The sequence below is a fragment of the Capra hircus genome, chromosome 6 (assembly GCF_001704415.2).
Source record: "Capra hircus breed San Clemente chromosome 6, ASM170441v1, whole genome shotgun sequence".
Classification (NCBI taxonomy): domain Eukaryota; kingdom Metazoa; phylum Chordata; class Mammalia; order Artiodactyla; family Bovidae; genus Capra; species Capra hircus.
The window spans coordinates 94,055,024-94,082,922 of NC_030813.1; the positions used below are offsets into that span (position 1 = coordinate 94,055,024).

Sequence of the window (27,899 nt, forward strand, 5' to 3'; positions counted from 1 at the left end):
ACCAGGCTCCTCCATTCATGGGATTTTCCAGGCAAGAGTACTGGAGTGGGGTGCCATTGCCTTCTCCGAAAGTCATATCAGCATTTAAATAAGATGGTAGGTTGCACTGTTTGGCATTTTAAATTAAATGGTAATGAGTGCAGTCTCAGAAATATTAAGATTGTTGAGGATAGAAAAAATGGTGACTTTTAAAATTTTAATCATGAAATTGGGCAGAGTATAAAAGTTTTGTTTAGGGGATGATATCTGTTTGAAAAATATGTAAAGATTTGGAAGTTACCAACGTCTTACTTTAAAAGACCTTCAGTCTTCAGCAATATTTGCTTTTTGGATATGATTTTTAAATTTTTCATTAGAATAATTTTACTTTAATGTCTTGTTGTTGCTCAGTTGTGTCTGACATTTTGCGATCCCATGGACTGAAGCACACCAGGCTTCCCTGTCCTTCACCGTCTCACAAGAGTTTGCTCAAACTCAGGTCTGTTGAGTTGGTGATATCATCCAACCATTTCATCCTCTGTCATCCCCTTCTTCCGCCTTCAGTCTTTCCCAGCATCAGGATCTTTTCCAGGGAGTCAGCTCTTCGCATCAGGTGGCCAAAGTATTGGAGTTTCAGCTTCAGCATCAGTCCTTCCTATGAATATTCAGGGTTGATTTCCTTTAGGATTGACTTGTTTGATTGCCTTGCTGTCCAAGGGACTCTAAAGAGTCTTCTCCAGCACCACAGTTCAAAGGCATCAATTCTTCGGGCTCAGCCTTTTTTATTGTCCAGCTCTCACATCCGTACATGACTACTGGAGAAACCATACCCTTGACTGTTCGACATTTGTGGGCAAAGTAATGTCTCTGCTTTTTAATACACTATCTATTTAGAAGACTTCAGTTTTGAATAATTAAATTTCATTTGTTTCTACATTTGACGTGTGGCTCAGATAGAGCTTTTAGCTTTTTCTGGGAACTTAGATTTTGTAATTCAAGGCTTCTAACCCAAAGATCTCTAAAGGGAAAAAATACTTACTGACTCTTTGTTTAAAATTTATTCTACTCATTAAAACATTGAAAGTTTGCAAGAGATAGAATGAATTAAAGGTTATGATTTCTTTAACTATGAAATGATAGTTGAATAACGTGAATGTTGTTGTTCAGTCGCTAAGTTGTGTCCGACCCTTTGCGACCCCATGAACTGCAGTATGCCTGGTTTCCCTGTCCTTCACTATCTCCTGGAGTTTGCTCACATTCATGTCCATTGAATTGGTGATGTCTAACCATCTCATTCTCTGCCGCCCTCTTCTCCTCTTGCCTTCAATCTTTCCCAGCATTAGGGTCTTTTCCAATGAGCTGACTCTTCATATCAGGTGGCCAAAGTATTGGAGCTTCAGCATCAATCCTTCCAATGAGTATTCAGGATTGATTTCCTTTAGGATTTACTGGTTTGATTTCCTTGCAGTCTAAGGGACTCTTAAAAGTGTGTGTGTGAGTTGCTCAATCATGTCTGACTCTGTGTCCCTATAGACTGTAGCCAGCCAGGCTCCTTTGTTCGTGGAATTCTTCCAGGCAAGAACACTGGAGTCTGTAGCCATTCTCTTCTCCAGGGGATCTTCCTAACTCAGGGATCAAACCCAGGACTTCTGCATTGCAGGGAGATTTTTTTCCCATTGAGCCATCAGAGAAGCTTGAATAATATGAATAAACACCAATAAACCACTTCTTTTACTGTTTAATTTTTGCATAAAATGAGCCAGGACATTTGACAAAGTATGGAGAAAATTGCTGCATAGTCAGGTGCCTCAGTCTTATATGAGATACTTTGAACAAATTATAACCAAATAGACCTGAGTTTTCTCAAAATTGAGGACTCATGGGCAAAATTAATGTTATTTTCCTCTGCTTTAAAGTTCTAAGGAAAAACTAGCTGTTTCAGAAAACATATGAGAATGCTGTTTAGACAGTAATAATAGAAGGAACAAGTATGTATGCACCTTCTTCACTTGAGGCACTCAGTTGTATCCAACTCTGTGACCCCATGGACTTTAGCACACCAGGCTTCCTGTCCATCACCAACTCCCAGAGCTTGCTCAGACTCATGTCCATCGAGTCGGTGATGCTATCCAACCATCTCATCCTGTGTCATCCCCTTCTCCTCCTGCCTTCAATTTCCCAGCAGCGGGGTCTTTTCCAGTGAGTCAGTTCTTTGCACCAGGTGGCCAAAGTATTGGAGTTTCAGCTTCAGCATCAGTCCTTCCAATGAATATTCAGGACTGATTTCCTTTGGGATTTGATCTTGCAGTCCAAGGAACTCTCAAGAGTCTTCTCTAACACACAGCTTGAAAGCATCAATTCTTCGGTGTTTAGCTTTCTTTATAGTCCAACTCTCACATCTATATATGACTACTGGAAAAACCATGGCTTTGACTAGAGGGACCTTTGTTGGCAGAGTAATGTCCCTGCTTTTTAATATGCTGTTTAGGTTTGTCATAGCTTTTCTTCCAAGGAGCAAGTGTCTTTTAATTTCATGGCTGCATCACCATCTGCAGTGATTTTGGAGCCCCCCAAAATAAAGTCTGTCACCGTTTCACTTGTTTCCCCATCTATTTGCCATGAAGTGATGGGATCGGATGCCATTATCTTAGTTTTTTTAATGTTGAGTTGTAAGCCAACTTTTTCACTCCTCTTTCACTTTCATCAAGAGGCTCTTTAGTTCTCCTTCGCTTCCTGCCATAAGGGTGGTGTCGTTTACATATCTGAGGTTACTGATATTTCTCCCGGCAATCTTGATTGCAGCTTGTGCTTCATCCAGCTCAGCATTTCTCATGATGTACTCTGCATATAAGTTAAATAAGCAGGGTGACAATATACAGTCTTGACGTACTCCTTCCCCAATTTGGAACTAGGTGTTGTTCCACGCACCTTCTTAACACATTACAAAATAACAGACATTCATTTATTCAAACTTATTAAAGGAAAGTTTCAAACTTAAACACAAGTTTGCCTTTTTAAATTTCCGTACTTTATTAGGTTAGAATGTTTTCTGAATGAATCATGTATTTGTATTCTGAGAATATGATAGTAAGCTTTCTCTTAGTGTAGAATTGTCACCATTATGCTGTCAGTTGTAGTCCACTCAGTACTTATTTAGTAACTCTCTCAGGGCTTGTTGGTGTGGCTGTTTGACTTTGGTAAGTTACTCAGCCCTGGTAAGTTATCTCTTAACCTGGTTTAGAACATTAGTCTTTTATAGATCTCTTTTTCTCTCTTGTGATTCCTCCTTCCCCTAGTCAAGATCTTTTCAAAATCAGATCAGGAAGTTTCCTTGATTCTCAAGATAAAATCTAAAATTTCTCTCTCTCTCATCAGTATCATCTTATTTTACTCTCTTCTTAATGCTTTCTAGACCATACTCACATTGGTTCTCTTTAACTTATTCAAAATCATCAAACTCTTTCCCAAACTAAAGGCCTTTTTGCATGTCACTTGCTGTCACTAGGGTGTTCTCCCAAATCTCTGCCAGGTTAATTTCTAATTAACCTTCAGTTTAAACATAAATAATCACTTCCTTAGATAGGCCTTCTCTGCCAGTCTTTTCTTCCCATCCTTTACCAATTTAAATTTGGGTTTTTCTCATATAATACTTGTTGTATGTAACTTTGATAAATACTTATGTGTGTGATTGTGTAGTAATTTATCTCTACCTTTAGGTATAAATTTTGTGATAATAGAGACTTTATTTTCATTCACTAATGTTTACCCTCAAAGTTAGCATGGTTGAATAACTGTTGCTTCAAATTTATGATGCCATCAGTTACAAGGTACATCTTGATTTTGGAATTGTTAAAATGTTAGAATACGGCCAATGGTATTAGCAGAACATCAGTTATTTAAAATGAGAACATCAGATGTTCTCATTTCAAAGATGTAAAATGTGAAAAAAAAAGTATGTCATTGAATCAACAGAATATGGTGTATAATAAGCATCCTTATAGGAAAATTATGAAAGAGCCAGTTTCCCATTAACTGAGACCATAAAGTCATTTCTTAATTTCTTTGTCTGTGGTAGTCTTCATTTATTAAAAATGTAATCAAAATTACTTTTTTTGGTTAGCTGGGCAGGTAGTGAATCAGATGAATAAGAAGCTGCAGACTGGCTTTACGGAAGTAGAAGTGTTACAGATATTCTGTGATACCTGTGAAGCTGTTGCAAGGTTGCATCAGTGTAAGACTCCGATAATTCACCGGGATCTCAAGGTATGAACTTTAGACTCCTTATGGATTACTGCCTTTTAAACTTTGGAGTTAAAATGTCCTTGGTCTGTCTTCATCTAAGGCAGTTCCTGTTACCAGGACTGAGATCGGTCTCTCCATTCTCTGCTGCGTTTCCTGAGGCCATGTAGAGACTGACTATAGAACTGAAACTGTGCTTTCCATGACCCTGACAGTTTCTCGCATGGTTGTAGAGATGGATTTTGTGCTCCCTACTCTGCTTCTGTTGTACTGAGCAGGCTTCTTTAAAAGGTTTCATATGAGCAAGAATATGAACGTCACTGACTCAGGTTGGATGTCTCTCCACACTGTCCTTCCAACACTCCTCCTGTTTCCTATAATTCATTTTAAGCATCAAGGAATTTTCCGGAGATATTGGAGGTCACTGTAAATGGGTCTCTTTACTTACTTATCTATAATTTGCTACAGTTTTAGATAGTTTCTTATAACTTGGTGGTGATTGTCACCTTAAGGTCACTTTGTCTTTCATATTCATGAATTGGACCTTTTGTGTATGGTACCCACCTGTTACACTAGAAAAAGTGCCCAAAGGGGCTTGACTATCCCTGGAATTATATTGCTCGAGCTATCACTACATTCTTTAGAGACATGGATATCTTCTTTGATACTTGCAAACACTAAGATTATAAAAATTCCTCTTTCTGAAATGTTCTATGCCCAGATATCCCAAGGTAAACCTTTCCCCCACTTCAAGTTCACTCAGATTCACTTTCTCAGAGTCCTGTGCTAGTACCACCTTATTTATAATTACAACATAATCTTTCTGTTTTCTACTTGTTTTACTGTTTATTATCATTTGTCAGTTTCTCAGATACTATGTAATTTGCTTATGTATTAAGACTACTGTTTTATTTTCTGTCCTCTTCCATTGGAAGGTAAGCTCTCTGTGAGCAGGGATTTCTCTCTTTTGTTGTGATTTATCCAAGCATTTCGTACAGTGCCTGGCACATAGCAGAGTCTCAGTAAATATTTGCTGAATAAATGAATCCCAATTCTGACTTATTATTGGGCTTCCCAGGTGGTGCTAGTGGTAAAGAACCTGCCTGCCAGTGCAGGAGACATAAGAGAGGCGGGTTCGATCCCTGGGTTGGGAAGATCCCCTGGAGGAAGGCATGGCAACCCACTCCAGTATTCTTGCCTGGAGAATCCCCGTGGACAGAGGAGCCTGGCAGCCTACAGTCTATAGGGTTGCAAAAAGTCAGACACGACTGAAGCGATTGAGCACTCAGCACACACAGCTTTGAAAAGTGATAATAAAATGCTCTTAAGATATAAGAGAATAGAAGATGTTACTCAGAATATAGGTTGTTAACCATGAAAGCATCTTTTAGGGAAACTTACGCTAAAGAATACAAGCTAAGGTAAGATGACAGCGTTTGACTCCACATCTGTCTCTTAATTTGGGTAATCAGTGTAGCATCTTTCATTTCAGTTCTTCTGGATATGCAGCTCTTTTACATTTTCCCTAATAATTTGGTCAGATGTTTTTGTGCTATTTTAGCTCATTAACTTTTTTAATGTAAAGTTGATGTTTTCAGCCAAGTCTTCCTTGGCTTTAAAACAAAGACATTGAATTGCATACTTTTATATAGACCATATTGAATAGAGTTAGTTCTTTTTACATGTGGAAATTCATTCTTACCTGCTTAAGTAGCTTTTTAAAAGTAGATTTCTTGTATAAATCTTTATTTTGTACAAGTATGTTTAAAAGTAAACTAAAATGAAATATAGAATAAAAATTATAAAGAAACTAATGTGAGTATTTTGGTAGCGTGGAGAGAAATTTAATTACTCATTCAAGGCTCTGTCATAAAAATACTGTAAAAAAGTTAATAATAATAGTGTCATTTATTGAATGCTTACCTTATTTCATTTGTGTTCTAAGCTTTTTCATGTTTTAATACATTCAGCTTTTACAGTTTTTACAACAATCTCATGTAGCAGATGTTATTTCCCCCAGTTTATAGGTAAGGAGACTGAAGCACAGTGTGGTTAGGCAAATTGTCCAGGGTACATGCGATAGTAAGTAGCACAGTTGGGCTGTGAACCCACGCTCTCCTGTTTTAGAAACTGTGTGCATGACTTTAAGTTTTTATGACTCCGATCTCTTAAGTTAAGACACAAAGTTAGATCTGTGTTTTCAGTGTAATGTTTTAGATAAAAATGGAACTAGGAGTTAATCAGAGGTGGAATTGGAATGGTTTATGTTTTTTCTGTAGAAAAACTGAAGTGTCAGAAAAGGAGGAAAATGGAAGGTAGGGAATAGACTCACTTGCCACTAGCTGTTCTCTCTTGTAGAAGCAGTTATAGAGAGGACTTACAGTTACTTGAGGGCTTCCCAGGCGGCTCAGTGGTAGAGAATCCAGCAGCTAATGCAGGAGACACGGGTTTGATTCCTGAGTTGGAAAGATCCCCGGGAAAAGGAAACGGCAACCACTCCAGTAGTCTTGCCGGGGAAATCCCATGAACAGCGGAGACTGGCAGGCTACAGTCCATAGGGTCACAAATAGTCGGATACAACTTAGTGACTCAACATGTTACAACAAAAAGGGTTACTTGACTCTTGCAAAACTCATCCTGGTATGGAAGAAGTACTCCTCTGTTCTTAGTGAGAGAAGCAGTAGATAAAGTAACATGTATTTTTGTTCTGAATCATTGTCCTTTCTCACAGTTTGAGGTACCTTCTCTCTATATATACTTGTGTATGTGTGTGTGTAGGGGGTGTGTGTATGTGTATAAAACAAGTCATTTGGTATCTATTGTGTCAAAACATTGTCGTAAAAAGACAATTTTCACTTTGAAAATACTACTAATTATTGATTTTCTTTTCTGAAGGTAGAAAATATTTTGTTGAATGATGGTGGAAACTATGTACTTTGTGACTTTGGCAGTGCCACAAATAAATTTCTTAATCCTCAAAAAGATGGAGTTAATACAGTAGAAGAAGAAATTAAAAAGTAAGTGTTAATTTTGTTTTGTCTCATGAGAATTTTAGGTAACTTGAGTCTGTGACCAGCTCTGATAGCTTAAACTTTAAGTATTCCATTAATGGATCTCTTTAAGATATTTCTGTGTGATATAATTGATGAGTTTACGTCTCATCTAGTTCAATAGGAAATACATTTTACCATGGAAGCGAAATATTTCATCTACATTTTAACAAATTAATCAAATTTAACAAATTTGTTAAATAAGCTGTAGTAATTAGTGGAATCATTAAAGGGAGTTTGAAGTTATTATTGAGTTCAATTAAACATCTTTGTGTTTATTGATACTGAGTGAGGATTTGTGCTTGTTAGGAAAAATATTTAAACTTTGACCTTGTATTTACTATTAAGAAGTTGATATTATTGCATTGAAAACTGCGTGGAAAACTTACTTTATAATACTGTTCTGGACAATTCTTTGGTAGAAATATAAGTCATATCTGCCTTATGTTTTCTTAGCTTTGTATTTTCCATGGTTGCTAGAGTATTGCAAGGACTTCTCCCCGGCTTTTCGGTTTTCTAGTTTCAGAAAATAGTACTGTTTGTAAATCTTTGATCATCTAAGTAGCTCCCTTTTTCTAAGTTACTTTTCTTCACTTCCTCACGGATTCTCAGTTGTTTAAGGCTACCTATGAGCTTTTGTTTGAACTGTGACATGCATTTTGAAATAGGCTCAAATAGAGCAGTGTTCTTGCCTGGAGAATCCCAGGGACAGGGGAGCCTGGTGGGCTTCTGTCTGTGGAGTCGCACAGAGTTGGACACAACTGAAGCGACTTAGCAGCAGCAGCAGAGCTGATCTTACTCTGGTCCATTTGTATAAACGTATGGTTTTCTAGACTTGTATTTCTACTCAGGAACAGCCTCTGATGGTTATGTTAAGATTCCATAAAAACAAACTCCTTAGTAAACTTATAAACATCCTGAAGAACACCAGAACAATGAATTATTGAATTGGCTTCTTGTGGATATATGTATATACATATAATTTAAAAAGTTACTGGGTTGTGATATATAATGACTGTTACAGAATTCTGCTCAAGCATCTTTGGCTTGCTGAAAGTTTAATTTTTTGCTGTTAAGTCCTGAAGTATAGCTAAAGTTTAGCAGAATTGTACACTAGTGATGAACGTAATAAGCTCATCGGTTCTTGTACTTAGTGGCTCACAGAAATTAACGGTCTAATTGTTTATTCAGTTAACAGGGCATACAACATATTGGACACTGTTGATGCTATACTATAGCAGTTAGCAGAAAAAAGGCCTGTCCTCATGTAGTTTCTTTTCTGGTTTCTTAGATCACTCCTCTGTAGTAGTATCATTCAGAATGTATCACAGTTAGAGTGATTTGAAAAAAATAAGATGGTAGAATATTGAGTTTTAAGATACTTCATGTAAAATAAAAACATAAAAGCACTTAAAGTGAATCTTAAATTATGCCATAATATAGGAATTCTTTTGATAGTCTAATAATTTCTCCCATAAAATTGAGCAATACTTTATTCTGTTCATAGTGGATTTGGAGTTTTTATTCCTGTAAATATTTATTCACCGTACCTTTTTAATTCCAAACTACTTATGTTAACAGTTCTGGAAGTGTACTTAATGTAATTAATAATAGTTAATTATGACAACTAGATTACTTTTAAAAGAATAATTATAAAAACAAACCTCGAGGAGATTTACTACCATGTGTAAGGAATTATGTTAGGATTCATAAAAACAAACTGCTTAATAAACATATAAATTAATTTTTTGAGAGGGTAGAAGTTTTACTTTTAAATTAGTCAACTAAAATATTTTGATAAGGATATTTTTATAGTTAAATTGTACTATTTCATTTAAGAAATTCAAGGAAAACCATGTTTCCAGTACATTGTCTTTATTTAATTTTTTCTATTAAAAATTGTGTTTATTATTAAAGATGCAATTACACTTGTTGAATAAAAACGTGTATAATGCTTTGTATTGTTTAATCCTTGATGGGCTTTTAATGAGCTTTTAAAATAGTATTATTTCTCTATAATGTTATTGAACCTAAAAGTTTTTGTAGTATTTTATGTAGAAACAATGTAGTATGTCTTTTTTTTTATATCTCCACTCCATTTTACTTATTTACTGCCAGGTATACAACTCTGTCATACAGAGCCCCTGAAATGATCAACCTTTATGGAGGGAAGCCTGTCACCACCAAGGCTGATATCTGGGTAAGGCCACGAAAGGCTGGCATTGTCACTAACCAAATTAACAAATCTGAGTTCAGTTGATTATCTTCCCCCTGTCCTCCACAAGGTTATTTCCTGATAAGTAGAAGAGAGTGGTGGACAGTAAAGCTTACATAGCAGAAGAAAAATATTAGCACATATCTTCTTGATCCGGAGATGGAAAACTTAGGTATAAAATAGCAAGTAAACGGTTTCCACATAATGTAACTTTTTATCACAGTATTTTTTAGAATTTAGATTATATATGATTGTTAAAATTTTTTTGATTTGAGTGCAGTTTTGGAAAAGCTGGCCATAACTCTTAACTGGTTATGCTTATAATTTTCTCAAGTATTTTAGGATCTTTTTAGTGGAAACTAACGTGAGTAAAATTAAAAAAAAATATATAAACATACCGTTGACTAACCTCTTCAGTCTATATAGATTGAATTATTGAGGTATAACATGTTTCTGTGGCTTCCCTGGTGGCTCAGATGGTAAAGAATCTGCCTGCAGTGCAGAAGACCCAGGTTCGATCCCTGGGTCAGGAAGATCCCCTGGAGAAGGAAATGGCAACCCACTCCAGTATTCTTGCCTAGAGAATTCCATGGATGGAGAAGCCTGGGGAGCTACAGTCCAGGGGGTCTCAAAGAATTGGACACGACTGAGTACCTAACACACACAACATGTTTCTTTAGAGTTGAACTTTATGTTAGAGTGTCAATACCTCTTTTGAGGTTATTTCATAAGTAAAATGTTTTGTCTGTATTTAATAAACTAGCAGGAAACTATTTTAAATGTGAATTCATTTAAATTTAACAAGCATTCAGCCATATCTGCCACCAGTGGCCATATTAGGAATTGAGGAAAAACATTCAGAAGTATTTCCAGAGTTTACAAGAAAGGTCATTTGGTTTCATTTTAAAGCATAATATTTAGAAAGCAGTCAAGCGTAATGGGTGGAACCAAATGAATATCTTCTTGGTGTTCTTCTCCTGACTAGAACTTTTATAGAGATTGGGAAGTATTCTTGCAAGGTAATGAAAAAAGAGTATCTACAATATTTTCCCCTCTGTCTACTAATACACACTTTTTCATCAGTGGTTCTTAAATCTTGTGGTAGTTGAATTTTTAACCATATATGTAATTTAATGAAACCACAGATAGGTTTGATTCAGTTAATTTGCTCCTGCTTACAGATCCCCAGCTTGTATGACTCAAATTCAGTTGGCTCTTCTCAGCATTGACATTTGATTCACTAAATGGCTATAGTAAATGGCTTGTAGTATAATGTAGAAAACAAATTCAGTTGAATCTTAATTTATAAAATGAAGGTATTAATTAGAGGAGGTGATTGTGTAAGTCTTTTCCTGGCTTAATTTTGTGACTAGTGTTGAAACCCACATTACCTAAAAGTATTTCAACAGCAGAGGAAACAAGACTCATACCTTGACTACTGTTTTGAAATCATCAAGGGTTGATTTTTAAAAAGTCTTTTAAGAACATGTTTGTTACCCAGTGTCTTAACAAAAAGGAGGGAGTCTTTCTTTGTTGTTTGTTTTTCCCCAGGCTTAGAATGTGCCAGGATAGCTAAATTGTCAGTGATAGGTGGCTCAGTGGTAAAGAGTACATCTGCTAATGCAGGAAACATGAGTTTGATCCCTGGGTCAGGGAAGCTCCCCTGGAGAAGGAAATGGCAACCCACTCCAGTATTCTTGCCTGGGAAATCCCATAGACAGAGGAGCCTGGAGGGCTGCAATCCATGGGGTCACAAAAGAGTTGGACAAAATTTAGCAACTAAACAGCAACAAGTTTAAAATTTATTCCATTTACAGGTTAGTTATATGGAATACCATTTCTATAATGGGTAACTGGATATAGCTGTGGGATGACAAATAGATACTCAAAGATAAAAAAGAAGCCAGAAAAATTATCAGAAAACAGAATGTATATTTATATGCTTGAGAGAGATAGAGTTTTAATTTCCATGATACCATTTTTATGCTTGTCATAGCTCAGATGAAATGCCTACAACATTTTAGGTGTGAATTTGAGAATATTGAGAAAAAAAATTAGTTCATATCAGTTAAGAGCTATATTTTGATCTTATTTCAAAATAGTATTTAGAGAGTTATGATATTGAGGTTAAAGTATTCATATAGCGTATGTATTTTGGAGAAATTTATTTTTTACTTTGAAGTTTCTATTGTAGGTTATTTTTATCGTGAGAACTAGGATGCTGATTTTATTGACCAATAGGAAATTCAGTGAGAGATGCTTCATGTTACCGTTTAATGGGGAAAATGGAAGATGGTGATACTCAACCCTCAAAATGAGGTCATTCATTCCCTCTTGTTTCCTGAACAGTTCTCATTGTATCAAATGGAAAAAGAGGGAAATGCCTTTGGTGTGAAAAAAATTAGGACACCTCCTTGTGTTCATAGTCTGTGAAGCGGAGTATTTTAAATTAATGTTTTTGAAGTACACTGGCATTGCTATCTAAAATTGTTACCTGGGAACTCCCACAAGGTATACTCTAACAAAAGACACATTACTGAAGGTTTGATTGACAAGATAAAACTGGCTAAAAGGCAGATCTCCTTTGCCTCACTGTCATCTGGGCAGAGGAAAGGTGTAATTTAATGCAGATATTACACCATTAATAGTCATTTTTTTAGTGCTGTTAAGGAAGCCTTATGCTCAATTTGCAATATAGAAGCTGAAAATATCTTCCTTAGAGAAAAATGCATCATAAATTTTTTAAAGCCACATTGAACTCGTTACTTCCATTCAGAATCTTTGTAGTTTTGTTAGTCACATAGTAAATAATCTAGTAATGTTTTTGAATGAATATATTGAAATTTCTAGAGTCTTTAAACTTTTTTCATTAAAGGACTATTGTAATATTTAAAATAATGTTTTATAAATTAATACTGTTGAACTCAGGAAGGTAATTCTGTATTTTGTGATCTTTGTAGCAGTTATAAAACTAGTGTATTTGTTAATTGGCTTGCCAGGTTGCTGTGTGAAGAAAAACCCAACAAAGGAAAGCTGATGTGCTAATGTTTAGATAGGCCAGATTTCAGTTATTGCTGATGTTAACTGTATAGTAACTACTGGATAATTTTATGTAATCAATGTAGAGTTAGAATTGTCCCTTACACTCATAATGCTTTGTAGGTGACACTTCTTGTGACAGCATAATGATCTCTCGAGCAGAAAATCACACTTTATTGCCACATCTCGGATCTGAGCTGTTGGCAGTTTAGCTAAAAATTTCCTGTGCTACTTTTCCAGACACAATTTGTGTCTTAGGGTGTTTTGTATTTGTTGTCAGAAAGTAGATTTATTGGCACTGTGATGACTATGAATCCATACAAGCAAAGCAGACAGGGCCCTTTCTGAATTTTATATAGATTACTCAGGTACAAATATGACTAGTATAATGTAGAATGGAAATGGTAGGATTATGTTTAGAAGTTGAGAATTAATTTTTATACTGTAAAATGACATGTGCTCAGTGAATAATCAGTGTTGATGGGTGTCTGATAAATTTAACTGTGCTGGCTAACTCCTATTTGAAACCTGGAATTTTAAAATGTGTTTTATAGTGAATTTTAAAAATATTCTGCTACAGGGAGCTTTGTGCTTGCTTTGTTGGTTGTTACATGCTAGCTGTGTACTAAATATATATTTTCTTTGTGAAAGAAATAAAAATGTAACTTTTCTCCCAAAGGGAAGCAGTCACTTCTAATTTTAGTTCTGTCATTCGTGATCTAGTGTTCTATGAGAGCATGAATTCAGACATCTAGCCACACACATTAACTTAAGTTGTAATTTGTGAAAAGACTGAGCCAATATAGAAACATTAAGCTTTTGTTTTTTAAATAAGATATTTAGTTTTTCATTTGTGGTTTTTCTTTTGTTTGTTTGCTCTTGTGATTAAGTTGATACTTGAGTTCTGATGATATTCATGCTTCTTTGTTTTCCAGGCCCTGGGATGTTTACTGTATAAACTTTGTTTCTTCACTCTTCCTTTTGGTGAGAGCCAGGTTGCCATCTGTGACGGCAGCTTTACCATCCCAGACAACTCTCGTTACTCCCATAACATACATTGCTTAATAAGTAAGTACTTGGACAATTTATGAAAAGAATTGTAAGGTACTATACGTAGGGCCTGCTATTTCCGTTCCTTTACCTAAAACTACTCTTTTAATTTCATGTTATTATAATTTTGTAGAACTACTATAGTCAAGAAATACATTTGAAAGGATGTTCAGGGACTTCCCTGGTGGTCCAGTGGTTGAGACTTTGCCTTCCAACGCAGAGGGTGCTGGTTTGACCTCTGGTTGGGGAGCTAGGATTCTACATACCTCACAGCCATAAAACCAAAACATAAAAACATAAAACAGAAGCAGTATTGTAACAGATTCAATAAAGACTTTAAAATTTATCTACATCAAAAACAACTTTACAAAAAGATGCTTATAAGACTTTTATAGGAATGAAAGTAGACTGATTACTGATTAGTATATGGATGTTTTTAAGCTCCAGATAAGCTTTTATAGAACATAGAGATTATGTAATTAAGGAAACTGGAATTTGTGGAAAAACTTTACAGCATAACATTTCATTATCCAGTCTTTGTACTTTTGAAATCAAAATAACCTGATCTGTTTCTTCTTTAGATCAAACTATTTCCAATTTAAAATTGTAGTTTATTTGCCACGTTTTTTTACTGTTTATTCCTTGTTGATTATAAAATCAGAAAGCAACCTGAAGTGTAATAATTAGAAGGAGTAATCCTGTGGACCTTTCATTCCAAAAGAACGCCTCAATTTTTCTTACAGTCTCTTTTGAGAGTTTTTTCTTCCTTTTCGACAGATACTGTAACTTAATTCCTTTAATATGCACATTGTATAATTTCTGCAAAAGATGATTTGTTATACATTTGGTGATTGACTAACTTTTGTAATTTATGAGGCTCATTTAACTCAAAAAAAAAAAAAAAAGAGCAAACACTCCAACAAAAGAAAACAATCAAAATGGAGCATTAAAGGATATATGTTGCTTCACTTGGCAAACTTATTTAAAGCATAATCTTCTTTGTTTCTTTAAATAAATCCACATTGCTTTAATGTGGATTTGCCCATACATGTTGGAAATTAGAGGATTATGTCAGCTGAACACAAAAATTACACTGCTTCACATAGAGTGTTTTTCCTAGGTGAGGGGAACCAGAGTAATGGTGTCGGGGAAGTGGTGTTATAACTTACAGGGGAAAGGAAATAGCCCTAAGCTTGGCTGCTTCACTGCCAGCATGAACTTTCAGCTCTAATTGGAGAATATTAAATAGGAGTGCTTGTACCTGGGGTTTCCTTCCCAGAGAGGTCTACCTCTCAGCTTTTGTGTGACTCTCTGCTAATGGACGGCTTCCTGAAGAGCATCCTTGCTGGCTCAGAACTACACTTTTATCTTTATTGGTGGAGAACCTCCTAGTCTTGTTTTGATATGTTTTTCTGTCCTTTTGACAGCTTTCAGCCAAATGAGCTACCTGCCTGGGCAGTCCAGGTTGCCTTTTCAGATACCAATTAATGTTTTTGTCAGTGTTCTGATGACTGAGCTGTATAGGTTTTCAGTGGTTTGTCCCAGCTCTCCTTCCCCATTAGCCTTGTTATTTTTAGCTTGCCATTTTGCAGAATGTTTTAAAGAGCGAGTATACCTTTTGAGTATATATGAATAAACATCAGACCCATCAGCCGCTCTGTCTTAACCAGGTGCTTTCTTCCTTCATTGCAAAATTTAGGGCATTAGGAGCATGAAAGAACTCTGATTAATTGGAATGCTCAAAAAATAGATTGAGGAATTTCCTTTGGCTGTTGAGTGTTCTAGCCAATTGAAATTTAACCTTTCTTTGAAGCCCTTGTTATAAATCACCATATCAGTGGCATGGTTTTGTTGTTAAGTATTTATGTTTTTATCACAATTGGACTGAGGATTTTATTGAGGATCTTGCAGTGTCTGCTGATTGCCAAAGGTGAGAGATGGGCAAAAGAGATGAAGGTGGTCAAAAGGTATAAACTTAGAGTTATAAAGTAAGTCCTGAGGGTGTAATATACAGCATGTGACTATAGTTAAAAATACTGTACTTTGTACTGTATATTTCAAGGTTGCTAAGACAGTAGATCTTAAAGAGTTCTCATCCCAAGGAAAACAATGTCTAATTCTGTGAGGTAATAGATATTTGCTGTATCTACTGTGGTGACCCATTTCATAATACATATATACAGAAAGTCATTATGTTACTCACATAATGAACTTCTGTCTGACCTGGGCTTTCCTGGTAGCTCAGCTGGTAAAGAATCTGCCCGCAATGCAGGAGACCCTGGTTTGATTCCTGGGTCAGGAAAATCCTCTGGGTAAGGGATAGGCTACCCACTTCCCTGGTGGCTCAGTGGGTAGAGAATCCGCCTACAATGTGGGAGACCTGGGTTCAGTCCCTGGGTTGTGAAGATTCCCCTGGAGGAGGGCATGGCAACCCACTCCAGTATTCTTGCCTGGAGAATCCCATGGACAGAGCAGCCTGGTGGGCTACTGTCCATGGGGTTGCAAAGAGTCAGACACGACTGAGTGACTAAGCACAGCACAGTTCTGTCTGACATATTTTACTTAGCATATTATGTTGCTGCTGCTGCTAAGTCACTTCAGTCGTGTCCGACTCTGTGCGACCCCATAGATGGCAGCCCACCAGGCTCCTCCGTCCCTGGGATTCTCCAGGCAAGAACACTGGAGTGGGTTGAGACTTCCTTCTCCAATGCATGAAAGTGAAAAGTGAGAGTGAAGTCGCTCAGTCGTGTCCAACCCACAGCGACCCCATGGACTGCAGCCTTCCAGGCTCCTCCATCCATGGGATTCTCCAGGCAAGAGTACTGGAGTGGGATGCCATTGCCTTCTCCAGCATATTATGCTACCCTCATGTTTATTCATGTTGCAAATGGCAAACTTACTTTCTCTCTTTTTTAATGACTGAATAATATTCCATTGGTACATATACATACATAACACACACACACTTCACATTTTCTATATCCATTCATCCATTGGTGGACACAAGTTGCTTTCTTGTCTTGGCTCTTGTAAATAATGCTGCAATGAACTTGGGGGTGCAGATAGTTTTTTTGAGTTAGTGTTTTTGTCTCTTTCAGATACATACTCAGAAGCAGGATTGATGGATTATATGATAGTTCTTTTTTCAACTTTTTGACATACCTCCGTACTGTTTTCCATAGTGGCTGTACCAATTTACAGTCCCACCAACATTGCACAGGGGTTTCCTTTTTTCCACAATCTACCAACACCTGTGGGGCTTCCCAGGTGGCTTAGTGGTAAAGAATCTGTCAATGCAAGAAGACACAGGAGATGCAAGTTCTGTCCCTGGGTCAGGAAGATCCCTTGGAGGAGAAAATGGCAACCAATTCCAGTATTCTTGCCTGGGAAATCCCATGGACAGAGGAGCATGGCAGGCTACAGTCTTTGCTGTCACAGAGAGTCAGACATGACTGAGAGACTAATATACACATACATGTATACTTTTTAAAAGTTGATTTTATATTTGCAGTAGAAGCAAAGTTAATGGGAATGGTCTTGTGGTGACTCACATGATCATTTTAAGTTGGGTAGACAGGGGTGTATTCTACCTTCTTTGTCTTTTCTAAAAAACTTAGTAACTTGATTCACTTTTAGATCAATTAGATGTGTGTATTCATTAACCCAGCAGTCCCCAACCTTTTTGTTACCAGGGACGGCTTCTCTAGTGGCTCAGACAGTAAAGAATCGCCTGCCAAACAGGTGACCTGGGTTCAATCCCTGGGTCAGGAAGATCCCCTGGAGAAGGAAGTGGCAACCTACTCCAGTATTTTTGCTTAGACAATCCCATGGACAAAGAAGCCTGGTGGGCTATAGTCCAGGGGATTGCAAAAGAGTTGGACACAACTTGGCAAGTAAACAGCAACAACAGACAAACTAAACAGCCTCCAGAAAATGGTATTCCCACATGAAAACATGAGTTAGGGGAGTTAGAGGTCCTTTTTGTTTGCTTGTAAGGTGATGTCAGTCCACCGACAGCCTGGTTACTTAATCATTAGGAGATGTGCTATGCTTAACTTGAGAGAGAGAGAGTTACCTATACAGATAACGGTTAGAAAACATAAAAGCTCAAATTTATTTATTTCTCTTCAATGCTTCTCATCTACTGTAAAAGAAAAGAAATATAAAGGATTCCCATTCCTCTCTAGACACTCAAAAAACCTTTCCCAAGATTATGCCATGCCAGGGAAGTGTATTTTCGTACCCTCACTGTTCTCTACTCCTGAAGAATTTCTTCTCCTGAACCGCATTTTGTTGTTATGTCACTGGTCTGCACGAAGGCGGGTGTAAGACCTGACTGTGTGTCACTCATTGTAGTTTCTTAGGGATATTGTTCACTCAGTGTGAACCATCTTTAGAAAGACTCAAAGGAGAACTTACTCTTTGCTTTCAATGTTAGAAGTGGTGCTTTTTCTTAGCACCTAGTTTGTTTTTAAGAATACTGCAATTCATATAATGGATCATGTTGCCCTATCTGTGTTGACAGCTAGAGGGCTAAATTTTTCCAGTTTTGCCCCTGCATTTGTAGGACCAAACATGTAATTTCTTTACTGACAACATTATCCCTCTTTTTTCTTTTTTTTCCCCTTTCAGCCCTTACTTTTTCATTAGTCTTAATTTTCTCATATATTAAAAAAGAATTACAGTTTTGTATGCCGCTTCAAGTCCTCTATAGGAAAATATTTATAATTAGCTAGTATTGAAATAAGACTTTAAAGGCCAAATAAACTGAATTGTTAGGATAGAAAAGTTTTAGATTTATGAATTTTATAAGTTTCTTGTGATGTGTTTCATTTTTACAAATTACATGGATAAGCATTTATAAAAGTCTGTATAAATGTATTCCTATATCATGTACTGTTGTTGCTTCTAAAACAATGTGTGTTGCTATCAAGATAAAATATGGTTTTGGAGGATAAAATAAACCTTGTAGATTTTTTAGATCTTTTCTGGAATGAGGTTGAATATCAACTAATAAATAATAGAATTAAATGTTTTGGGTTATTTCATTCTAACAGATGATAAGATAATAAAATATCAACTTTATAAGTGGTATATGTTAGCCTTTTTAAGTGTATAAAACCAAGTGACATACAGAATATAATAAAACTGAGTTCAAAATCTCCCAAATAAATTGTTTGTGCTTAGTGTTGTTTGCCATACAACCATGTTTTTAACCAAGTTAACTTATCCTGCTGTCGGAGATGTATTACATATTGTTTGTTCAGATATTACTTACGATTGAAAGGATTTAATTTTGATTTGTAATATTACATATGATTGAAAGGAGGATTTAATTTTGATTTGTAATATTCAGGTAGTTATTTATATACTTTTATTTCCAAACATAATTTTGTTAGCAAATTTCAGAATATTGTCTAATTAATGCTGTAAATTTTACATTGCAAATAGGTTTAAAAATGATTTGAACACGATAAGAATTTAATCAATGAAGCAGAGTTAGAACATGAAGAATACTGTAACGAAATCTGGTTTTTTCATGTATAGGATGGAGTATAAATGTCGGCCTTCTTGTGATATTGTAATTTAGCAAGTAGTTCAAGAAATGTAGTGGCTATTTTGGTTAGAAAAAAGGTCAGGCCTTTCAAGCAGTGCTGTAGGACTGGTGTGAAAACTGTTCAAAATAGAACCATAAACCTTTGCTTGTATTTCTAAACATGTTGTGGATAGCATATTGAAATTGAAACAGAACTATGATGAATATTGCTGTCATCAGTGTGGGAAGAAAACGTGTTTTAAGAAAACTATAGTGCCAACCCTGTACTACTTCCCTATACTACTTTGTTAAATAGATTGTAATGCATACAGTTTAGCCTTCCTCTTCATAATTCAGAAGCCCTTAAAAATTAATAGATATCTAAAAATATTAGTAGGTATGTTAAAATTATTTTAGATAATAGTGAAAATAAGGACCCTTACTATAGCCCAGAAATTTTCTTGAATAATTCCCGTGTTGACTAAACTCACTTTTTGTTTTGTGTCAGAGTCTCAGAAGAATATTCATATTTGTAATTCATGCTTTCAGTACCGACCTGTCCTAGGATTCATTTATCTTTAGCTTAAGATAATGTATAAAGTAACAATTTTTGTATTTTCTATAAACATTCCCAAAGTTTACTGGAAGCATCACTAATCTTAGAATGGAAGTATGTATCTTTTTAATGTGCCTCTAATTGCTTCTGTGTTCAGTGAAACTTCTTAACATTTTGATTTATTCTTGTAGGGTTCATGCTTGAACCAGATCCAGAGCGGAGACCCGATATATTTCAAGTGTCATATTTTGCATTTAAATTTGCCAAAAAGGATTGTCCAGTCTCCAACATTAATGTAAGTAGTTTTTGTATTATAAGTATCATAATATATATGAATTTAAAAGTTCATCATGTGTGGGTATATATACTTTCAAAGTCACTTGTTTCATGACAAGTGATCTAACAGTATATTTGTAATTAGTATTTTTGATGCAAAGCTGCAGATACAAAGTATATGTGCTGGGGTGCTCTGGGGAGCTACAGTAGACTTGATGGCACTCACTGCAGGACACTTTACATCATTGAGGGGATCACAGTGGCATCTCTGAAATAGCACAGACTATTATTAAGTTAACTATTGAAAAAGCAGGACTGTTAGATTTTGGGGGAGCATGGTGGGGCCGGGGGTGTCATGAAAAATGGCTGAGGTACTCAGTATTCTGTAAACCGAGAAAGTTTGGTTGCCCTTGGTATACAGAGCATAGGCATTGTAAATGCAGAGAAGTGGGTTCAGGTCCACAGGACTGGAAAAGGTCAGTTTTCATTCCAGTCCCAAAGAAAGGCAATGCCAAAGAATGTTCAAACTTCCTCACAATTGCAATCATCCCACATGCTAGCAAAGTAATGCTCAAAATTCTTCAGGCCAGGCTTCAACAGTATGTGAACCGTGAACTTGCAGATGTTCAAGCTGGATTTAGAAAAGGCAAAAGAACCAGAGATCAAATTGCCAATATCTGTTGGATCACAGAAAAAGCATCAGACTTCCAGAAAAACATTTACCTTGGCTTTATTAACTACACCAAAGCCTTTGACTGTGTGGATCACAACAAACTGTGGAAAAATTCTCAAAGAGATGGGAAGATGGGAATACCAGATCACCTGACCTGCTTCCTGAGAAACCTGTATGCAGGTTAAGAAGCAACAGTTAGAACTGGACATGGAACAACAGACTGGTTCCTAATAGGAAAAGGAGTACATCGAGACTGTATATTGTCACGCTGCTTATTTAACTTCTATGCAGGGTACATCATGTGAAATGCTGGCTGGATGAAGCACGAACTGGAATCAAGATTCCTGGCAGAAATATCAGTAACCTCAAATATTCAGATGACACCGCCCTTTTGGCAGAAAGCAAAGAGGAACTAAAGAGCCTCTTGATGAAAGTGAAAAGGAGAGTGAAAAAGCTGGCTTAAAACTCAACATTCAGAAGACTAAGATAATGGTATCCAGTCCCATCACTTCATGGCAAACAGATGGGGAAACAATGGAAACAGTGAGAGACTATTTTCATGGGCTCCAAAATCACTGCAAATGGTGACTGCAGCCATGAAATTAAAAGATACTTACTTGTTGAAAGAAAAGCTATGACCAAGCTAGATAGCATATTAAAAAGCAGAGACATTACTTTGCCAACAAAAGTCTGTCTAGTCAAAGCTATGGTTTTTCCAGTGGTCATGTATGGATGTAAGAGTTGGACCATAAAGAAAACCAAGTGCCAAAGAATTGATGCTTTTGAACTGTGGTGCTGGAGAAGACTCTTGAGAGTCCCTTGGACTGCAGGGAGATCCAACCAGTCCATCCTAAAGGAGATCAGTCGTGGGTGTTCATTGGAAGGACTGATGTTGAAGCTGAAACTCTGATACTTCGGCCACCTCATGCGAAGAGCTGACTCATTGGAAAAGACCCTGATGCTGGGCAAGATTGAAGGCAGGAGGAGAAGGGGATGGCAGAGGATGAGATGACTGGATGGCATCACCGACTCGATGGACTGGAGTTTGAGCAAGTTCCAGGAGCTGGCGATGGACAGGGAGGCCTGGCGAGCTGCGGTCCATGGGATCACCAAGAGTCAGACACAACTGAGGAACTGAACTGAACTGGGCTCGGTACTGGTTTTGTATATTTTGGGAAGTTGCTTAACGTTTGTTACTTTTTCTGTAAAACAAGGATGATAATTATGAGGATCCTAGAAATAATAACTGTAAAACCCAGTGTATCGTTCAAGGAAGCTGTATTATAGCTGACACCATCAGAAGGCTTTGAATTGCATCTGTTGCCTGCACCCTGTACTTAACTATATTGGATTAATAGTACGTGGCAAGTCTGCTAACTTGAATCAAGGTCTAGAATCAAACACTGAATTTAAGCTGTTTTCACCTTGAGTGGCCTGACTTTTTCTTATAGGTTTCCTTTGTGTATAACTTAATCCACTCCCCTAAGAAAAAAGAAGGAATTTGGTGCCTTTCCTTTTCAATTTTTGAAGTTCTTGTTACGTCAGTGTAATATATTCTCGGTTGAAGCTGAAAGTCATTGCGCACATTCTAGTAATGAATTTTATTTAACATTTGCCTGGATTTTTAGCTTGTCACTCTGCAAACATTTATTGAATACTTTGTGAATTTTTTTGAGTAATTATTGTAAACTGAACACTAGAGAGCAGAAGCAAATCAGTGAAGCCTCTGCTCTTGTTTCCTGGACTTGACAAACAATGTCATGAAAATTACCTCCAGTCTGTAAAACAACACTTCATTCATGTACTTGGTGTTTGCTCTTTTCCAGTGTGTGAAGTAGTCATTGTGTGATCCTTTATACCCCAGATTTACCCATTTGTAAAGTGGGTATAATATATATATATATAATAATATTGTTCTGTTTATTTTCCAAGGGTTTCTCTGGAACACAAATAAGAAAGTGGCTCTTGTGTGTAACATATAGTGATATTTGTGCATTAGATTGGGCAAATATGTGTCAACTTGTACAAAATGAAGATGTGAAGAAATAGTTTCTCACAGACAGTGCTCTTAAAGTTTACGAATATATTTGTAGTGTTTCAATAAAACTTTCTACAGTTGAAATGAAAATTAAAATGAAAAGTTTTCTTTTTTTCTTCCAAGAATTCTCCTATTCCTTCAACTCTTCCTGAACCGATGACTGCTAGTGAAGCAGCTTCTAGGAAAAGCCAAATAAAAGCCAGGTAGGCAAAGCTATGCTGAAATTTGAAAAGGCATTTATTAAAAAAAAAAAAAAGGTGGGGGGAACAGTACTCATTTTTAATCCTAGCAGATGTCATTGATTAAATAGCATCTTTACCCACAAAAAATACTGTATTCCTTACTGCATGTAGTATGATGTTGAGACAGCAAGTTCAAAATAAGCTTTTTTGTATGAGATAACAGGGTTCGACAGTAGTCGTGCTTGAACTGCTCCCTCTCCACCTTCATGAAGTGATTGTGTAACTGGTGATGTTACGTTGGGTCATCTTATAGGTGGGACTTGTCGTTATTTCATCACATGACAACTAATTTATGAAATGTTATGTTTTATTTTATTTGTAATGACCTTTTATTGATTTATGAAAAGAAGAGCTGTATGTAATTTACAATGAATAGTTACAGTGGCAACATTTTTAAGACCAGTAGAGGACTATTTGTTGTTGTTCAGTCTCTCAGTCGTGTCTGACTCTTTGAAACCCGTGGAATATTACAGTGTTTTAAATAATTTTATAGTTATTCACTACATTAGTGTTTGATCCAGATTATGTAGGTTAAGGCCTAAATTTGCGTAATGGTTGAATTAATGACAACTTTTTCTCCTCATGCTTTTTTTTTGAGTTTAAAAGTGAGTAGACAGGATTGTATTTTAGATTATCAGACAGGTATAGTTTTATGTTTGGGGAGATTTCTCAATCACAGCTGATTTTTGTATTATATTTCACTTATGCAAAGTATTTTGACATGAAATACATAAAACCATTTGTCACACACTTGTTATATGCAGGATATAGACATGGAGAACACAAAGAAAAAGAAGCAGTGTATGTCTAAGGAGTTCATATTCAAGTGATGATACACCAGTGAACAGTTACAACTTGCAGTGATCAGGCAGCTGAGAGTGGAGGAAGGGGAAGACTGGGCACAGAGGGCAGGAGCACAGGGGGAATCCTTTCCCTGGGGGTGGGAGTTGCTGAGCTCTTTCCTGAAGGATGAATACTCTAGTCACTTGGAGTAATGGGTAGGAAGCTATGACAGGCAGACCTTTCAGGTGAGAACAGCCTTTGTGAAGCTGCAAGACTGGAGCATAATAAGGGCACATCTGCAGGAGGTGGGAAATGAAGCTGAGGCGGCAGGTGAATGTCAGTCATGAGCAACTTTATTCTGTGTCATGCTGAGAAATTTGGATTTTGGCCTTTAGGCAGGTGAACCTTGTAGTCAGTTTGCTATTTGGAACTTGGTTGTGAGATGTGTTAGAAATAATCTGCTATTTGTAACTTGTTGAAATATCAATTGGGAATGACTTAATTTTTAAAAAAGATATAGCATCACTCTAAAACTATTATCTTCATTCATTTGAATTTAAAATACTCTTGAGTAAGAGACAGAGGAGTAAAGTTACATCTAACTTGCAGGGATCCAGTATGACTGACTGTCTTCCTCATGATATAGCTGGAGTTAACAGCTGCTGTTACAGTTGAATGGTCATTATGAATTATTGTCAGGCTTGTCAGCTAGTTTTATTGTTGTCTTTTAAAATAATTATTTTGTCAATGATTAAATCTTTAAGTAAGTATAAATTTTTTAAAAAGCATGAGTCAACTGAAAAATAATGCTTTGTCTTTTCACCATGACACAAGCTATAGCTATATACTTACAAACAAATGAAATAGTTAACAGAAATTCACAGTGCTATTCATAGTATGTTAAACTATATATTATGTATATTAAATAATAGGGTTCATTGATCCTTACTGGTCAACAATATAAATTTACTTTTTATTGATAGTATCAGTAAAAATTATAAATGGTAAAAAATTAATCTTTTTTTCCATGTGAAAGGTATATTTCCAATGAGGGGGAGAAGGGGAGTCTTTAAATAGCCAGTATCATTTACATGTTTTAAAACTTTTATGTATATTATCTACCTGCCCTACCTTCAATCTGTGAACTTTTTGTTTTACTTCTTAAAAGTTCCTTTCCATCCCTCCAAATTTGCATCTGCTCTTGGGAATGTTAAACATGTGAAACTTACATGATTTGTATCTTCAAGATGGCAGGGTTGAGAATCACTGTCCTGGCAGACAGAAACACTGAAGGATTTTAAGAGAAGAGAGAGTTTATATTTTAGGAAGATTGTTCAGGTTAGTGAGCGGAAAGAAAAGAAAGCAAAACAAAAAAAGCTACTACTGTAGCTCTGTGTCAGCTACAGTAGTGCAAATGAGGTTGTATAGCAGTGTTGATACCAGTAATTACTCAGTTTTTCATTTCAGTTAAATTTGTATTTTCTCTTTGCCTAATTCATCCAGGCATTTTCTTCCCATTTTTTTCACAGGCTGCTTGATGTCTTTTACTCTCTGATGAGGTCATATTTATTTTTGTACCTCCAGTTCTCACCTGAGCCTTCTCTAGCCAAGTTAGGTTAAAGGTAGAATAACCCCTCTGTCAAACTCTTGACATTACTAGTGTTAGTGCTAATTATTTTTTCTGTGTTTTATTTTCCTGAACATGTGCCATATCTTCCCAGGTAGGCTGTAAATTCTTTGAAGACTGGGTACTGTCATGTTTGCAGGGTATCAGTAACAGTGATTATATAATAGATATTGGTGCATTAGGGAAATAAATTAGGAAACGCTAGACTCAACAATTGAGCCACCAGGGAAGTCTGCACAGCTTTTCGATGTGGTTTTTAGACGTTTGCTGTTCTTGTGTGTGTTGTGAATCCTCTGTGGAGTGATTTATAATAAAATAAGAACAAGGCAGGATGAGGCTTTGCCTATACTACCCCTGAATAAAGAATGGTTAGACAAATGGAAAGACTGTGTATAATATTTCCACCAGATTGCTTGAGTTTAGAGAGTATAGTGTGGGCTTTAGTGCCACATCCATAATCTGAACTCAATAAATACTTGTTTAGATTAAATGAGATAATTGGTTAGATGCACATAGGATCTTTTATTGCCTTAAATTTAGTTCAGTTTTCATTGTATCATCTGCATTCCATCTAAAACATAAATACTATTTTCAGAAAACTGCCCGTATGCAGTGTATTTCTATGATTTTCCAAAGTCTTTCTATTCAGTTTCACTTCCTTTCTTTCTGAGAAGATAGTTGTTGACAGGGCTCCCTCTTGTGGTGTCTACGTATAGAGGAGAGAACTACAAATCTGTGCAGTAGACAGATGTATAGGTCTGTCAAGGTAGACAGGACTTTCTCTACGTGCCGCAGATGTCTACTTGATGAATCATACATATGCAAAAATTGTAAGTGTCAGGTCATTTGAAAATGTGCTAAGGGAACTTGGTAAAGAGATTTTATCGCAGTCCTTTTGAAAAGTGAACTTAGACCTATTAAAAAGTATGAGTTTTTGTATTGAATTTATAAAAAGCAGAGTTGATAACTATGTAAGTTAAACATTTTTTGTGGCTTTTTTTGGAAGAGAAGTGTCTTCTCAGATCATATTTAGTGTCTCCTGATTTCCATTTGACCACTTCACATCTGTGACCTAAACTAGGTCCTAGTGTGAAAACATTTATATAATTTCCAATCAGTGTTTTAAGTCAAGCAATGAAAAAGATTCAGAAAGATGAAGGTGAGCCGGTAGCTCCACCTGTTAAAAGCTTTGGCTTCTTTTGTTTTATGTGCCCTATGACATATTCTTTCTTTCTCAGGCTGAGTCCAAGCTAAGGAAGACTGTTATTTGTTGTTTATTTTTATTTTTCTGACTGGTTTAGGAAGTTGGCTCTCATTTTTGTCTAAAACCTTACTGAGAAGGCTTCTGTGTGTTTATTTTATCTCCTTAAGAGCAATCCTATACTCTTTTTTCTGCCAGCTTCAGTGGCAGACTATGAGTGGAAGCAATCCGGTTTGAGGAAGTTGGTTCATTTTATTTCATTTACTTCCTTATCTTTATTAACATTTAATACTTGATAATGAGACTTAGGAAGAAGCCAAGAGGACTAACATGATCATCAACAATAATAAATATGCATCTGCTGAAATAGATGCTTCATAGAACAAATAGTAAATTAGAAATAACCCCAGTATTTGGAATGACATGTCTTCTTCTGTTGTAGAATAACAGACACCATTGGACCAACAGAAACCTCAATTGCACCAAGGCAAAGACCAAAGGCCAATTCCACTACTGCCACTCCCAGTGTGCTGAGCATTCAGAGTTCAGCAACACCTGTTAAAGTCCCTGCTCCGGGTGAATTCGGTAATCACAGGCCAAAAGGTAATACAGCCCTGCCATCCTCGTCCCCTTTATAGTTGATTTACATAAACCTTTTATGGCTTGGTTACCTAGCAGTGTAAATTATTGGCAGACTTATTGTGAAGCAGGTATACTACATAGTACTTTAAGGAAGATAAAGCTACTAATGTGTAATAAGCTCAGTTAGTTATTTTCCTAAAGTTCTCAGCAGTGGTAAGTTACTGGCAGTATAAAAGTATGGTACAAAAAGCTCACAACTTGCTCATCCCTAGAGTTATCATCAACTAGTAGGGTTGGAAGTTGAGACTAAAGTTCAAGAGTATAGAAAATTCTGTATTGTATTGGAAAGGAAGAATTTGAAACTCCAGCCTTACAAAGCATTTGTGTAAAATTGTTTTCAACCAGTATGTTTTAAATGAGGATACTCTGAACGGGCCTCCCAGGTGGCGCAGTGGTGGAGAAACTGCTTGCCAGTGCAGGAGAGGCGGAAGATGCGGATTCACTCCCTGGGTTGGGAAGGTCTGCTGCAGTAGGAAAGGGCAGCCCACTGTAGTATCCTTGCCTGGAAATTCCACGGACAGAGGAGCCTGAAAGGCTGCCGTCCATGAGGTTGCAGAGTCGAGCATGACTAAGCAACTGAGCACTCCCACAGGGTGGATAAAAACCCACGTGTGGAGTCTCATGAACCTCAATTTCAGTCCTATATCTTCTGTTTTTTAGTAATGTGTATTATGAAAGTATAGGATTGCTGTGAAGATTAAATGACTGCTCACTGTAATGCCTGCCTCATAATAGGCCCTTCAGAAATGTTCA

General features: G+C 36.5%; 1 protein-coding gene across 2 annotated transcripts in view; it reads left to right on the forward strand.

Moving 5' to 3' along the window:
* Positions 1–27,899, forward strand: part of BMP2K (BMP2 inducible kinase) — a 122,284-nt gene that overhangs the window by 56,942 nt on the left and 37,443 nt on the right. For both annotated transcript variants that reach the window (XM_018049628.1, XM_018049629.1), the window contains exons 4-10: positions 4,100–4,242; positions 7,114–7,235; positions 9,387–9,468; positions 13,458–13,590; positions 19,856–19,959; positions 22,775–22,854; positions 26,947–27,107. In XM_018049628.1, coding sequence (XP_017905117.1) covers positions 4,100–4,242; positions 7,114–7,235; positions 9,387–9,468; positions 13,458–13,590; positions 19,856–19,959; positions 22,775–22,854; positions 26,947–27,107 — 825 coding nt within the window. The remainder of the gene's footprint in view (positions 1–4,099; positions 4,243–7,113; positions 7,236–9,386; positions 9,469–13,457; positions 13,591–19,855; positions 19,960–22,774; positions 22,855–26,946; positions 27,108–27,899) is intronic.